Source organism: Sylvia atricapilla, chromosome 8 (genome assembly GCF_009819655.1).
Source record: "Sylvia atricapilla isolate bSylAtr1 chromosome 8, bSylAtr1.pri, whole genome shotgun sequence".
Taxonomy (NCBI): Eukaryota; Metazoa; Chordata; class Aves; order Passeriformes; family Sylviidae; genus Sylvia; species Sylvia atricapilla.
Genome location: NC_089147.1, coordinates 14,398,531 through 14,414,786, shown reverse-complemented (window position 1 = coordinate 14,414,786; position 16,256 = coordinate 14,398,531). Strand labels below are relative to the sequence as shown.

Genomic DNA, 16,256 nt, shown 5'->3' with positions numbered 1-16,256 from the left:
GAGTAAACGCAGACCCTGTCAGCCTTTGGATGTGGGTTTCCACTGCTCAGAATCCTCCCCACAGCCATCTCTTTGCTCTGCACTGGTGTCCTCACACATGGTGAAGATTCCTTGTCTGCTTAAACCTGCAGCTATGCCCAGTTCCATCCCCAGGCACACTCTCTCAGTCTGCATAACTGGTTTTCCATTCAAAGTCTTGCACACAGCTCCAAGTTTGTTATCTTTAATGGGCAAATCCTCATGCAATGCTGCCTCTGAAACACGAAACACTATTACTTATAGGGAAAGTAAATGTTTACATCTTCAAAACCAGTGGACATCTGTCCCTGTGGCTTCTTGGAGAATGCCACCTTCTCTTCCAAGATACAAAGTCACTTGTCCAATGTGGCAAACCAGAGGTGCCTGACACACAGGCATGCGTGAGATATTTCTTAAAATGCTTTTTCCTGACTTGGTTTGGGTGACATCTCTTCTGGCCTAATCATGTTGAGTGTGCAGGGGGAGATGCCCATGGGCAATAGCACAGGGCAGATTTCCCAAAGGTGCCAGAAGAGAGTTGCCCAGCATGGGCACACCCAGCAGTGTATATTTGAGCTCACATCAGCCCACTGCGAGTGCTCAGAGTGCAGTGTCTTCACAGGCTGTGCCTGAAGGAAGAGGCTGCAGAAAGGAGTCTCTGACCCATTTGTACCCATGTGGTGGTTTTAAAGTCAAACCCACTACAACCTGTAAATAAACCTGATCAGAGCACTGCTTTGCCCACTGGCTTGCAATCCTCTTCATTGTCTGATGGAAGGAACAGTTCCTGGCAGCACCATGGCCCTGGCCACCAGCACATTTCCAGGCAATGCCAGGGCAAGGCTGGGGAGATGGCACAGGCCAGGGATGGCTCTTGGTGGTGGACAGGCAAATGCATTTTGTCTGGTGGTAGAGAAAGGCGTGGATGTGAGTTGTGCCTTTGGGGTCAGGGAACAGCCCCCAGTCACTCTTCATCAATGCATTTATTAGCTGACTGGAGGTGGGCAGCACCTCTCCTCTGTGCCTGCAGGTCTTTGGAAGGAGCAGGTCGCATCCTGCCTCTCTTCTCCATGAGAAGCAGTGTGGTTCCCCCATGTCCTGCACTGCAGACACCCTCTCCTCAGGAAGATGCTCGTGGCTCAGGGCCACCTGCCAACAGAGGTGTCTCAGTTTCACAGCTGCAGTGGCAGCAGGGTGTCATGCTGGCCGTGAGGGTCTGCCCTGCCTGGCGTCCCTGGCAGGCGGGTGCCCTAATTCCAAGCAGACTCTCCCTGTGGCAGCAGGCAACAAAGTAGATCCGGAAATTCCTGAGCTTTGGGAAGTGGGCTTTAATGTAATTAACTGCAACAGAAGAAGAGGTCAGATAATAGGGGCAAAGGTTTCTCTTTAAAATGAAGAAGGATGTAAATGAAACCAGCTGCCCAGGAATCAGTGCACGGCCTTCATTAAACAGGGTATGATGCTTTTGGTTCCATACAGCAAATCATGGACCTTGCCAGAAAACCATTTCAAAAGCAACACAAGACCTGGAGGTGAGAGGACAGAGACATGTAGGCAGCCCCCAGATCACCCAAGTGCTCTGGTGCCTGGCACTGTCCCTCTCTGGGAGGCAGTGGGGAGCTGTGTGCAGCCTGGCCGTGCAGCCTGCTCAAGAACAAGGGCGTTTCTGACTGGCAGCTGTGTTCAGCTCTGCCTCACTACTGTTCTCAGCTCATCTTTGTCCCATGCTACAGTTCCATCCAAGGGTGGAGGGCAGGAATTGGGGTGGTTCATTTCATAGCACTGGCATAAATTCTTGCCCAGCCCTTGGCTGAGTCCTTCCCCTGCACCACGCTCTGGTTTGGCCACCTCTGGAGAGACCCAGTCAAACCTCCCTTTGCAAAGTGGGCTGATCTCATCCTGGGTTTCTATGGCATAGTCAAATGATGTTTTTAGAAATGGGGTCATTTAAGTGGAGCAGGGAGAATTTGTCTCTGCTTTGTGATAATAGGCTTCCAAAGTATAATAGGGCACCCAAAAGTAGATGTACATGGCTCTTCCTTCAAGATGTATGTCTCATCTGGGATTTAGTTGCTAGATCCCTCTTTTTCTTGGCCGGCTCTTCTCATGTTCTTGCAGACTGTCTGTTCACAGAGATAGTGGCATCAAACTGGGCGACACAATGGCTCAGCTCTGTATATAATTGGCCATATCCTCTCCTGAATTGTGAGAAACAGCATGGTCAGTCCTCACAGTATGCATGCTGATGTCTCCTAGGCTTCAGGGCCAATTCTGTTACTAAGCCATACCCAGAGCCCACTGAAAGAACTGTCAGCCTGCATTGGAGACAAACAGCTTGCCCAAGAGCTACATGTGCTCTGCCTCTGCAGAGTCATGGCTGACAGAGACCCCTGCTCATGCTGGGGAGGGTCTGTCCATTCATCCCCTTGCCCAGCTTAGGAGAGGAGGATGTCACCCCGGGGCTGGCTCAGGTCAGCTGCCTGGCAGATATTTGTCAGTGCTGGATATCTCTGCAGCTGCTGCTGGCTTTTTTGGAAGTTGAAGAATTGTAACTGTTTTAGGTTGTTGGATTGTTGCTTTTTTTTAAAGTCAAGTGCACTGAGTCACTGTAAATATCAGCAAAGCTGCAGCCTTTACTCCAAGGAATAATCCATGCCTAATGAACTCTTCTCCAGCTTTAAAGGCCTGACAATTGTTTGCATTTTGTGGATTTCTATAGTGCCTATACTGATGGTTAAAGTTGCCAAAAGGAAGTGCCCTTAATTCAGTGAGATGAAGCCTACAGCATTCCTAAGATATCAGCACAGACCTCAGTTCCTCTCCCTTCCTCACAGGCCTTGTGCAACCATTTTCCCTTTTTCCTCGTCTGAGGAGGATGAAACTACCTGTTGGCAGCTGAGGACTTCTCAGGCAGATTTGCAGGAGATCCTTGCCCATTTTAATAAAGCTTGTAATTGTCTTCATGCTCTGTTTACCCACCCAAAACTGAGGTGTTCCAGTCTTCATGCTGCCAGGAAATATGCTACCAAGAATTCTTGATACTGAAGAAGGAATACTGATACTTTATTTCTGCACTTCATGCCTCTACCAGTCTCCATTTCTTTGGGTTCTTAATGAAGGTGTAAAAAAAAAAAAAAAAAAAAAAAAAAAGTGACCATGGCATATATTCCAGGGTATTTCTCTTTCCTGTAGGGTCTGGGCTATGCATCTTCCCAGGCTGCCTCCACATGATTTCTGGGAGGACAGAGCCTCCTCTGGGTCTGCTGCTGGTCCTCTCCCCTTGGCAGTGAAGCTGCATGTCAGAGCACACCTTGTGCTTGAATGAGGTGATGAGGAGATGCAAGCTTGTCTTTGCTCTCCGAGAGGTTTATCCTGAGTTCTGGGACCATATTGGCCAAAGAGCTAAACCCTGCAGAAAACCAGATGCATTGGAGGGGTCTTATACAGACTGAGGTCTACCTAACTCCACCTTTTCCCTGTGAATGCAACCTTTTTTTATGTCTTTCATCCAGTTTTCGGCCCAGGTGACGGGGTTTTCAGTCCACAGCAGTCTGAAAAAGTAATTTCTGTTCAGTTTTTAAGTGCGGTGCTAAAATCCAAACATCTGCCATCCCCAGAGAACACTGCTTTGTAATTTTGTCTTAAAAAGTAATCTGTGTAAACCCCAGCACTGCCTGCTGCTCACAGGTCTGCTCTCCTCCCAGCAGCCAGTGGTTCGATGGTGTGTAAGTGATCGCAATGATTTTGAACACTTCCTAAATTCTCTCTGGAGATTATCTCTGCCCTTAGCACCTTCCAGTCACTGTGGATGCACAGAAATGCCTCTTGCCTCCTTACCCAGGTCACACAATGTTGGGGTGTGCCTGGCATGTTCCCCTGCTTCGCTGGGGACACAGCTGAGACTCCCCTATGCCTAGGGGAGGGTTGACAGAGGAGGTTCTTCTCATTGAATGCATTTGCAAGCTGAGCCTGTAATAGAATTCTGCTTTGGGACAGTTAGGGACTTGGAGTGCGGAGATACAAAAATCCTCTCCAAGCACTCGTGCATGTTTCACATGTGCCAGGTGCTCTGTCTGAGGCTGAGTAAGCCCACAGCATCCTTTGGGGGTGCTCCTGCATTCCAGCACCCAACTGAAAGCCACTACAACTGCTATAGCTGCTCACTGGTGCAGATGAGATGCATGTCATGGAGAAAGCAGCCCTGAAAAGGTGAATCCACCTCTCTTCAGAGCCCAGGTCTTTAGCCCATTATGCATCCCAGCACCCACAGCTGCACTGGGATCAGCAGGGAGGGAGAAGTGTCTGTGTAACTCTGGTGAAATCCCAGTGGATGTAGATCTAGTGAGTGATGGGAGACAATGACTAAGCCCCACCAACCTCATCCAGAGCTGCTGCTGTTCCTGGGAACCTCCGTCCCCCCAGCATGGCTCTGACATACTCTGGGGCTTGCTGTGGTGAGTGGCTGATGCACAATGCAGATTTTGGAGGAGAAAGTTCATAAAGTTTCTCTTGCAAACCTATTTATCAGAAAAAGGGCTGGCCCAGGGGTATGCCAGTGCATGCGTGCTGCAGCAGGCATCCTGTTCCCTGCAAAACTGGCAGGAGTCTCTGGGAAATGTAAATGGCAATTTATCTTTGCATGGAAGAGAGGTGACAGCCCAAAACTCTTCCTCAGGAGGAGCAGATTGGGATTACCTCTAAACACAGGGTATGTGCAGTCAGGACAGAATGCTTTACCTTATGTCCTGGAGCCAGGAGACAGCAGTGAGACATTTCAGAGCCTTCCTCTCACACTTAGAGACAGATGATTCACATTGTTATGGGCAGCACTGTAGCTGTACTTCATAAAATCAAGCACATGGAGAGCAGGAATCAGCCCCCTGTATGGGAAACACTCCCTGGCATTCACAGGCCAGAAGATATTTCTGTGAGAGAAGGAATTCCTCTGCTGGTAACAGCCTCAACATTTCTTGACAGGGGAATTTAGCTGTGGAATTTTCTGGAAGAGTGTAGGTTGTGCAAGAGTGTTGCAAAGCCTTTGCAGGTGCCATTTTGCTCCCAGCCTTTAGAATACTGCCCCTAGAGTTCCACCAGCAAAAGTTAAGAAATTTCAAAACTTCCCATGGTTCCTGAAGTGCAGGATGCTCAGTGTTCAGGGTGTCCACCTTACATCCTGTTTTGAAGACTGAAGCATCTGCCAGACAGACATGGCCAGAGGGCCAGGATAGGACAGGGTGCAAGCAGGGACCCCCCAGAGCAAAGGGAGCTTCTTGGTATGGAATAGAACAGGAGGACGTTGTCTGGGGCCAGAGATACTTCCAGCTGTCTGACCTTGTCTTCTTATTTTCCTTCCAGTTACTACATTGATGGTCGAGTGGCCAAAGTGACAGATTTCCTGAAAACACGCCTGTTAGACACACTCTCAGACCAGATCAGGAAAATCCAGAAGGTGAGTGAGTGCGAAGGGTCTGCAGGGACAAGGGGACACCTTGCCAGCAGTGCCTGGCTGTGGCACAGCTCATGGCCAGAGCTCAGCATCAACACACTGCCAGGGGAGCTGGTGAGGGGAAGGGAGGGAGACTGGCTGCTGGGCCCCGTGCTCCCAGCAAAAAGGCACCCCAGGGTGAAACACCAGGCAGCACAAAGCCTGGCCCCAGGGCAGGATGTGCAGTGGGTTTTGAGGGAAGTGGCCACAGGCTGCAGCACAGCATGGGCTGTGCAGGTGTGCTGGGACACAGGCTGGATGCACAGGGCAGGAACAAACACCACACAAAGCCCTGCTAAGGCAGCTGACTGGCTTGAGTCTCTTATCTGTCTGTTCTTGAAGGGAGCAGCATGTAATGATGGTGAAACTGAACTTGTTCCCCAGAACAAGGAGAGGAATGAGCAGCCAGGTGGTGCCAAACCTTCCTGAGCACAGCTGGTGCCATGTCTGCTCAGGAGGGGCCTCCTACCACCACATCTTGCCCCAGTTGCTCACAGTGCCTGGAAATGCTGCTTGCAAAGTAGTGACAGCTGCATTCCCAGAGTGATTCTCACTGATGGAGAATTGTGACCATTATGAATTAGTGTCCTTTCTCCCTGATGATCATGTTTTGACTGTGTCAAAAAACCCAGTTGTTGCTGGCCTGTGGTGTCAGTGTATGGCTCTGCCTGGCTCCTGAGTGCTCCTTTCCTCACTGGTTTGGGGGACCCAGCTCGCACCTCTAACAACAGGATACATGATAGGGGCTTTGCAGGGTCCCCATGCTTCGGCTGATAGAGGGGCCAGGGCTGAGACTGACACACTCAGCTGTCAGTCCTGAAAGAAATAAGGAACACCTAGAGAGCAAAAAGGCCTTAGGGACTAGAAGAGATGTCCATCCGTCTGTCTTGTCTCAGTTTTCAAATCTTACCCCTCACCACAATGTCTCACTTGTAATTCCTGCAGGGAGAAACCATAGAATGAGTAAACAACTCTGAGGCCCTGGGAAAGGGGATGAGAGGGTCAGTGCAGCAAAGCTGGAGGAGAGAAGCTGCTTGTGAGCCCTCTGGCACAATCTGGGAGTTATCCATGTATGTGGATGATACTCCTGCTGTGGGGGAGGCATGGCACAGTGGCCAGTGGAATCACTGTGGGGCAAGCAAGAGACACCAGCTGACCCAGCCCCCATGGGTATAATGCCCTGCCATATGTGGTGACATGTGTCCCACCTCTGCTGCAGGTTGGAACCTGCTGGAAATAGAGTGGGACTCCATCCATCCCCTGACCAGAAGCAGCAAAGAACTGCCCTTGGTGCAGTTTAAGGGAACCTTCACACCTATGGGCCAGAATTTGGTCTGCACAGGGCAGGGCTGGGGAAGGGTCTCCTGGGAATGCCAGTGTGGCTGAGCAAAAGCACAGCACTGGGTGCTAATAGCCTCCAGCTTGGCTCTGAGTCCGTGCATCCTGCCGGGGCTGATTAGAGCAGCTGGACTTGTCCACTTCCCTGTTTTATTGCTTCCTCTCCGACCGGGGAAGGTGGCGGGCTTAGATAATTACAGGCAGGATGCCAACACCTCTGGGGCTTCAGTCAGGGTTGTCGACTCTCACAGGCTGTGAGTGGGAGGCAGCCCAGAGCTGGCGTATTTAACATCTTTGAGGGATCCCAGTCCATCCAGCACATTCCAGCACTCCTCACTAATGGGGCAGGATCCATCAGGCTGTGCACAGCGCTCCTGGGGCCGCTGGGTTTGCAGACATCTGGTCTTGGGAGCTTGTCACCCAGCCTGGAGAAGTGGGATTGCAGGAGAGGGGACAGGGTGTGGTGCCGAAGGTTGCTCAGGCTGGGAGAGGGCAGCTCTGGCCATCTGAGCCCTCCTGTCCCATCTGGAATCTCACAGGTGTCTGCACTACCAGCTGAAGCCCTGTAAGGGGTGGGCCAGCATGGTCAGACCTGCATGTCCCACCTGTGCCACGGATCCCTCAGGTGGCAAAGCAGCCCCTGCCAGGCTGTGGGACTGACTATTTGTGACTGGAGGAATGCCACTGCTTTCTCCTTGAGTGCCCACCCAGATTTAATCCACGTGGCTCCAGTATGTGGCCCAGTGCTCCCACACTGCAGAGCCATTGGGGCTCGGGGGCTACGCATGGCTGGCAGCCACCTTGAAAGGGGCTATGGAGAGCTAAGGTGACATGAGAGGGCAATCTGTAGGACAGAGTGCAGGGGGAGATCACAGGGGAAGAGCAGGATCTGGGACTGGGAACATGAGAGTACATTTGGGAGCAGCTCCAGAAGATGTGAGAGGACGTGTGGCAGTGGCAGGAAAGAGTGAGGAATAGTCTCCCACCACTCAAGATAAAGACACAGAGTGACATGCCATGGCCAAGCAGGCACTGACTGTCCAGCAGCACCATCACTGAAGGTCTCCACAAGTCTTCCCATGAGACAGGAGATGTATGGCTTGGCTTTAAGTCCCAGGTTCACCAGAGTAATTTTGGTTGCTTTTGTCTCTCACACAGGTAGTGAACACGTACACACCAGGGAAGAAGATCTGGCTGGAAGGTGTTGGCATGACCTCAGCTGGAGGCATGAACAACCTCTCCGATTCATATGCAGCCGGGTTCCTGTGAGTGACACTGGCTTGCCAGCACCAGGGCACTGCCACCCCCATGGCTCTGCAGGCTGAGCTGCTGCAAAGGCACTGCAGCTGGAAGAGGGCACGCTCCAGGCCCCTCGCAGCCTGAGTATTGTTAATTTCTCCATTTCATACCTATTACTCCTCCTCAGCTCTGCTTTCAATTTTCTCTCCTTTGAAGCTACAACCATTCCTGGCTCCTGGGGCTTTTCCAGTGGCACAGCCCCATGGCCTGGACAACCTGCTGCATAGCCCAGTTCATATCTTCAGAGCTGGCTGTGATCACGAAAGATGGAGGAAGATTATCTAAGCTTTGCAGGGAAGCACAGGGACATGCCTGAGCTATTTGGGCTGTGGCAGGCTGTGAGAGTTGAAGATCTTTCCCAGGGAATGTGAGAAGACAGGCCAGTGCAAAGGTCTGGTCCACCCTGCTCAGACAGAGGGTGCAGAGTGCTGGCAGGCTGGGGAAGCACCCCAGGCTCTGGGCAGAGGGCTGAGATATTGGGGTGCACACGGGGGCTCAGGCATGGGTTTGAGATGTGCAAGTTTGGCACAGCTGGGGCAGGGGAAGAGACATGCAGACTTGCTGGGGCAGGGATAGGGGGAACCAGTTACCACCCAGCTAAAAACCATCCAGAGGCTTCAGCTCAGGAGCTGGAGCAGGGATCAGGCTGGATGCATGAGAGCAGCTGTGCCACTGGGACCAGGCAGTTCCCCCACAGTGCTCCCCCCATGGTGCCCTGGCTCTGTTCCCTCTGTCCCCAGGTGGCTGAACACGCTGGGCTTGCTGGCCAGCCAGGGCATCGACGTGGTGGTGCGGCATTCCTTCCTCGACCACGGCCACAACCACTTGGTGGACCAGAACTTCAACCCCTTGCCGGTAGGTCTGCCCAGGGCTGTCATGCTGGTGCTGGCTTCTCCTTGCACATTTGGGGGGATTCTCTCCTTGTGGCCTCTCTGAACCCTGCTGGAAAATGACTTTTCCAGATCTGTTCCTTACGGTGTAAATAGGAGACGTTAGTTCTGTCAAGTGCTCCATGTTGGAGGCAATTGGGAAAGCAATACCTCTGTAGCTGAAATTTCATCTAATGCCCCAGGGCTGGTAGCACAGGGGGGAGGCTGGTACCATTGAGGGGTACCAGGGCAGGCTGGCGAGTTGGAGGGATGGCTGGGGCAAGCAGCTGGATCGTTCATGTTGGGCTGGCCCAAGGGAAGCCAGGCTGGAGCTTCAGCACCTGATTTCATATTTCTAGAAGCCAAAATGAAAGCTTCACAGCAAGCAGTGGTCCTCATCAGTGCCCCAAAACATCCCTCACTCTTAAGAAACACCTGGGCAGGGGGGAACTCCCAGAGCACATGATGCTGATAAGGAAACCATATGAAAAATCCTGTTAAAAGTAGCATGTTTTCTTTTCCTCTGGTGTTAGTAAATATACTGCCTTGTAAGCAGAGAGCCTGGCCGAGCGGCTGGGTGCTCTGCATCTCTCCTAGAAGGGATTTACTGGTCCATGACCCAGCAAGACACTGCCAGTAGGCTGGGGGTCCCTGCTGGAGATGTGCACAACCCTGACACTGTGAGCCTGCTCTTGATGCTGTGCTGGGATCTCAGGGGCGGCTGAAGAGGAGCAAAGTCTGAGGGAGCTGCATCTCAGTCAGCTCTGCCTACTCAGACAATGAAAACAGCATCCCTGCAAAAGCATCCCTGAGCATCAGGCTGGCTCCAGAGAGCAAACCAGTGAGCAGGAGAGCATGGTCCACTGCCTGTGCTGCTCTGAGTGTCTCCTGGGGCACCTTGGTCTGCTCCCACATGCAGACTTCCAGCAAGCATACCTGCCAGCTCTGGGGGGAGCCTGGGGGGCTTTGAGCTTTTTTTGAGATGAACCTGAGCTAGCAGCTAGCACTTGATGGATTTTTTCTAAAGAGCCAATTTCTCTGACTAAGCCAAACGACTCCCTTTCCCAGGGCTTCAGAGCCCCCTGGTTTGCTCCTGGCTGGATGGGTGCAGGCCAGCTCCTGCCTGCTGGTTGCACGAGGGTTGCAGATGGCTGTGGCCAGCCCTCCTGGCACAGCAGGGCAGAGGGTGGCCCATGGCCAGCTCTCTCGGCACAGTGGGGCAGCAGCTCCAGAGCGGCTGGAGAAGGAGTGCAGTTCAGAACGGGATTAAAGCCAGGGAAGGAGTTAGAGAAATAAACTCCAGGCCGTTAAACACAATGGAAGTCTTTAACTTGGATTTTGCTGTTGTTTTAAAGATAAATCTCCCAATAGGTTAGGTGCCAATTGCTGTCATGGTTGTTTCCTCACTCTCCCATGTGCTCCAGCACTCATCTCACATCCCACCACTGTGCTCCTGCACAAACTCTGGCAGGTGCTTCCACAACCCCTTCCCCTCCACTCCTGTGCCATAAAAGAGCCACAGGCAGGTGAAAAGAGACAAAGAGTTTAGAAGCTGCAAACACCGTAAAGCCCAGCAAGACCGGCCCATGACCTGCTCCGCGGGATAGCGGCTGCTCTTTTCCCGTGGGAGCTATCAGGAAGATAAAAGGCGCTGGCTGTACCTGTGCGGGGCGGCGGCGCTGTGAAATACAATCTGCTCATTAGCTGCCATGATAAAGAAGTTTCTGCACGCCGGCTGGGCGTGAGGCAGCTCTCAGCTGCCTGCTGAGAGAAGGGCTGCGCCGCCACAGCATCAATCGCAGCTCCAGCTGGCAGCTCCTCAGGGAGCTGGGAGCCAGGTCTGGGCTCCCCATAGCACTCTTTGCACCTCCTTCTCCTCCCCTGCCACTGCTGATGCCTGCTTGTCCAATAAGAGGATGGTCTCAGCTGGCAGCAGTGTGGCCAACGGGCACTGAAGCTTCACACTGAAATTAGGAAGATGCTTACATCTCTGCTGGGCTTCCCACACACAGCTGACTGATGACTTAACCAGCATCTTGTGGCTTTGGGGACATCTTGCAAGAGACATGGTCGTTGTGTGCCCCTCCAGGTCCTTCACCCATGGAAGGGCAGCTTGAGTGCCTGTCCTTGCTGCCAGAATTACCTGTCCACTTTCCCTCTGAGCTCAAGCGTTTTACTGCCTTGTTATTTTTGAGATAACGTTTTCATGTATGGTTGGAGTGCTTTTTCTTCCTGAGTGATTGGGGCAGTCAGCTGTATTGTGGCAGTCAGCTGTCAGAGAAGCCCTTCAAATAAAGCCTTTTGCAGGTACAATAGTCTGCCTGCCCGCACTTAAACCTGTACATGTGTGGGAGTAAGGAGTGGAGGGACGGCGAGCAGAAGCAGCACCAATATTCGCTCTTCACAGGGCAGTGCCTTGGAAATGCTGATCCAGCATTTAGTATCTCTAGGATCATTCAGGCATGCAATGTACATACTCTATCTCTCTTTCCTTAATATCTCTCTGAAACAGTCCAGAGGGAAGTAATACATTTATTTCACCCCAGGCAGGCATGAGATTTCTCTTCAGATTCTTACAGAATGTTAAAGGCGTTTTTCAGTGTTTTTCCACGTGGTACTCGCCTCTTTTTTTATTCATCCTTGGTATTGATTTCTGCTCCCTTAATGTGCAGTGCTGTAAGGTTATATCTATGCAGAGAAAAAACTTGGGCATATTTCTAGGCAGGGCTTGAGGAACACAAACCCCATGGAAAAGCCAAAGCTGAAAACCAGACTTCCATTTCCTGCGGCTCCTCATGGACCTTCCTCTATCGAGTATGAGTGGTGAGAAACTGAGTTTGGTAGACACTTCAAAGTTTTTTTCTGCATATAAGATTCATATGCAGGACGAGAAAGTCCTGGAGGGATCAAGGGTGAATCGACAGCAGGGGCTGCCTGCTCAGCTGTGGTGGTAGAAGACAATATGATGTCGCCTGTGAATTGATGGCGTCCTTGAGAAAGCATCACAGCAGTGCGAAGGTCTGTGCCCAGTGGTGCTGTGATCAGATGCTTGGATGCTGCGGGTGATTTTTCACCTCCTTGGCTTTGCCCAAAGGCACTGAGGAGAGCTCAATGGGAAAGAACATTACTGTGTGTCCTGGAGGAGGGAGGGCCCTGGGCTCATACTAGGTCTGTCTGACCTGTCCCCAACACCTCTGCATTAGGGAATGGGTTGGGTTGGGCCCCCCCAGTTTCCGTGTCCAAGGAGGAAGGGGCCCTGCGGTGAGGTGCCAGGAACGGGAGCGGGTCCCGCGGCCACGCTCCCGCCCGCGGCACGTACGCGCTCCCCGGTGCGCTCATTAGCGGAGCCGCCTTGGCCGGAGGCGCTGCTAATGGCAGCTCAAGGTCCCAGCCGTCTCCCCATCGCTCCCTCTCCCGCCCCTGCGCTGCACCCGAGGGGCTCCGCCCCGGGCCGCGGCTGCGGGGGCTGGTCCTCGCCCACCTGTAGCCGTGCCCGTCCTGGGGGACCAGGGGAATCCAGCGCTGCTGCTGCACCCGCCCGTCTGCACATCCACCGGAGTCACCGCGCTGCGCACACGCGGCCGGCCGAGCTGCCGGAGCAGGACTGTGGCTGCTGTGCCCCCGCGGGGACCCTCGGCTCCAGGTCACTGTCTACGAGAGGGTGGCCGGGTCGGACTGCAGCGTGCCGGGCGCCAAGTCTGGGAGTGACAAAGGGTGGGGAGAGGGAGCAGGTTCAATGCAGCTTGCACGGACACACACACACACACACACACACACACACACACACACACACACACACGCACGCACGGAAGCTGTTCCTGATGACTATAAATCTGCTGCGCGGGTGTCTGGCACCCCCATCTGCCCTGCACGCTAGAGCACTGACTCTGGTGGGAGTGATGCCTGCAGACAGGGAAGGGGTGGGAGAGACAAGGATTGGCAGGGACTGGACTGTTATGAGAGGACGTTTGCTCTGGCCACGGATGGGAGGAATGAAATCCCGGGCAGTTCAGGTGTGCACGGGGGAGAAGCTCTCCCATGAGATGTCAAGTTAAATCATGGTCCGCTGAAGGGCAGAGTGGAAATGGTGCCCTGTGGAAGTCTCCCAGCGAGCCTAGGCACAACTGCCTGGAGCAGGTTTGAGCAGGGCATCCACTCCACTGCCTTGTCCTTTCTATCGTGGCTCAAGGACTGAGGCATTGTCTGCTTTCTGCACCCTCTTTCCTCCAGGAGTTCCAGGTTAGCTCTGAGGATCATTGTATCTGTGAACAAGAAGACAGATATAAAGCAGCTAAACTCTGCTTGCTGTCACAGTGTGTTAAGGGGCCTTTCCCTCTTGGTGCACCAGAAAAAAAGGTCTCTGAAGTGCATATGCATGGACTCTCAATGGATCAAAGCCATGCTGTGGCTAGCAGCTCTGGCACCCACCCACTGGAGCTGCAAGACATGTGCAGAGCTGGAGCCGGACTCTTCCTCCTGCACTTGAGTCTGGGGCAGAGACAAATTCCATCTGGGACCAGCAGCAGCAGTTTGGTCTTGGAAGGATGGACACAGCCAGAGTTTACATCTTCCAGAGGCACCATGCTAGTGCTAAATCTGCCCAGTTGGTCACTGAGCCAACGCAGGGCTGTGGATGAGGTGGGACAGAAAGACCATTCCCAGAGTGGATTGATGTTCTGTAAGAACAGGAAACAGAAAAATTGCATTTGGTTTCCAAGCCCTCTGATCTGGCAATTCTGCTCCCTTCCTGTAGCCTGCATCGCCTGGACCCTGTTAGGGAGAGGTGATGACAAAAGAGAGATTTGGCTGTTCCTCCATCTGCTCAGATCCCAAGAAGGTGGGGAGGCCACTGGCTGGAGCCAGGCTGTGATGGACAGTAGGCAGGGGTGACATCCTACTCACTACTTTCCTGTTTCCTGGGCAGGCTGTCCCCTCAGTGCCACTGATGCCTGGCAGCAGTTCCTGTGGCTGCTGCTCCCACAGTAGGAATTTTGCTGTAGACCACTTGCTTGAGGAGAAAGCTGCAGGAAGATGTAAAGGCATAAGGCAACGCAGGAAGGAGTGGTGTGAGATGAAGTGTTCGCAGCCGTTAGAGCAGGAAGGAAGAGGATCAGCACAGTGAAAGCAACAGATGCCCAGGCAGAGATATCAGCAGCTTCAGAGGACTGGCGGTGGGGCACTTGCTGGGATGTGGCCTCAGCAAAAAAGGGATTAGTCAGGGTTGGCTATTCTTTCCATAGGTGGAGGTGGCTGGATCAAAGCAAAGGTCTGTCCTGCCCAGGAGGGGCAGAGCAGAGGGAAGAGGCAAGGGGCCACTTCACTGCAGCATCTCTGTGCTACCTACTCTGGGGGTACCCCTGCTGGTACCCCCAACCTCTGTCAGGTCAATCCACTTGAAGCCCCCTAGTTTGGAGCTAGAAGGAGCCTTGTTCCCCATCCATAGACAGTGTCTGGAGTGTCCTCTGTGGTGCTCGCTCACAGACTCCCCAATACAGCAGAAAATATTGTAGGAGACTGCTCAGCTCTCCAGAACCTCCACACAAGGAGGGGGCACACACGAAACAGCAAACAGATCATATCCCTGAGGGTGGGGGCATGAGAGCTCATGAGGGCAGCATTAGTGTCTGAAGCTGATGATTTTGACTTCAGATGATGTTGTTCCCTTTCGGAGAAGGCTCTGCCCCACTCTGCTTGTCACAGAACCTTGCAAAGGGTTTGGCTGAGAAAACCTTTAACTCCCACTTAAGAAGCACATAAAACTCAGGGATAATGTTAAAAGCAGCATTATCCAGCCTTGCTGGACAAACAAGCAGCTATGGCTTGAACAGGATGTAAGGACCTCCGCAGGGAGAAAACTTTGGATGCTGAGAATCTCTTTAATCTAGTGGAAAAAGAAAGAACAAGAACCACTGGTTGGAAGCTAAAACCAGACAAATTCAAGACAAAGATAGGGAGTGGGATTGTTAACAGCATGGATATGTAACTGCTGGAACAGACTCCCTGGGAAGTGGCAGCTTCTCCATCCTTCCAAGTCTTCACAACCACAGTCACTACTTTTCTGTAAGATGCTTTTGCCAAAAACAAGCTATCAGGCTCAACAAAAGGATAAAAGAGCAAACCCCTCTGTCCTGTCATGCTCCGACCAGCCAGCCCTTATCTCCACACAGGTTGCTTGGACTGTGGAAAATGCAGGTGAAGGTGCAGGAATGGAGCTCTCTGTAACAGGCTGTAGAAACTCGACTGTGTGTAAGACACATGGGAAGAACTTGGGCAGCTTCAGGAGTGGGAAGAAGCAATAAGAAGCGGAATAGGTGAGCAGCAGCCAGCTGATGCTGCCGGTGACTTGGGAACACAAAGCCATGCCCTGGCAGCCCCACCCAGAGGAGGTTCTGTACCACGGACTCACAGCCTACTAGTTTGAAATTCAGCTGCCTTTGCTGGTTACAGTCCCCAGGAGACTGAAGAACTATGACTCTTTTACTCTGATTTTATGGTTATGGAAATGTCTTCTCACATGTGGAGAGCACAGAGCTGAACAAATTCAGGTGGGCAGCAGAGCTGCTTTGCTGCCTCTAGGAGAGAGTGGGGGGAATAACTCCTGCATTTTTCCTGATGGCTCTGTAGACAGGAGGGTCTGGCTAATAGTTCTGCCTCAGGATCTGCCTAATCAACCTTGTTTCCAAAAGCTGAAGTCTCTAAAACTTCTACTCTAAAAGTAAAATGTGCAAAGAGATCAAGTAGGGCTCTCTGGGCTTTCCCTCTCTAGTGGAAAGCTCTTATGTCTTCACTGACCCCATGGGGCTCAAAAGGTGAGGCTCCCTGAGCTCTGCACATCAGCTCACTCAACACAAGCACCCCTCCTGCCCACAAATCAGGGGTCCCAGAGACCTCCTGAGGCACAGGAAGGCTCTGCCTTCAGGTGCTCCTCTCCTGCAGTACTGCATGATGGGTCTGCAAAGTAATTAAACCAAGAAAGATCCCTAGATTCTCGTGGGACTAATAACAAACCAGATTTCTCTCTGCTATCCCTACTCTACTGCTACAGCTGTATTGCTGGCTCAGCCCTCACAACAAGAGTCTTCTGTGACTCCAAAAGACAAATCCTTTCTGCATTTGCACTGGTTGGAGCAACCTGTCTCCCAGGACATTGCTGAGACTGCCCCTGACAGGATGTCCAGCACCACACTGCACGTCTTTGCAAGGGGTATGTGGGCACTGCCAGCCTGGAGAACCTGCTTGCACAGGGT

At 52.5% G+C, this 16,256-nt stretch overlaps 1 protein-coding gene across 1 annotated transcript in view; it reads left to right on the top strand.

Annotated features, from left to right (window-relative positions):
- HPSE2 (heparanase 2 (inactive)) overlaps positions 1 to 16,256 on the top strand; it is a 107,005-nt gene that overhangs the window by 85,069 nt on the left and 5,680 nt on the right. Inside the window, exons 7-9 of the mRNA XM_066323766.1 lie at positions 5,374 to 5,467; positions 8,000 to 8,106; positions 8,881 to 8,995. Of these exons, the coding sequence (XP_066179863.1) occupies positions 5,374 to 5,467; positions 8,000 to 8,106; positions 8,881 to 8,995 (316 nt within the window). The remainder of the gene's footprint in view (positions 1 to 5,373; positions 5,468 to 7,999; positions 8,107 to 8,880; positions 8,996 to 16,256) is intronic.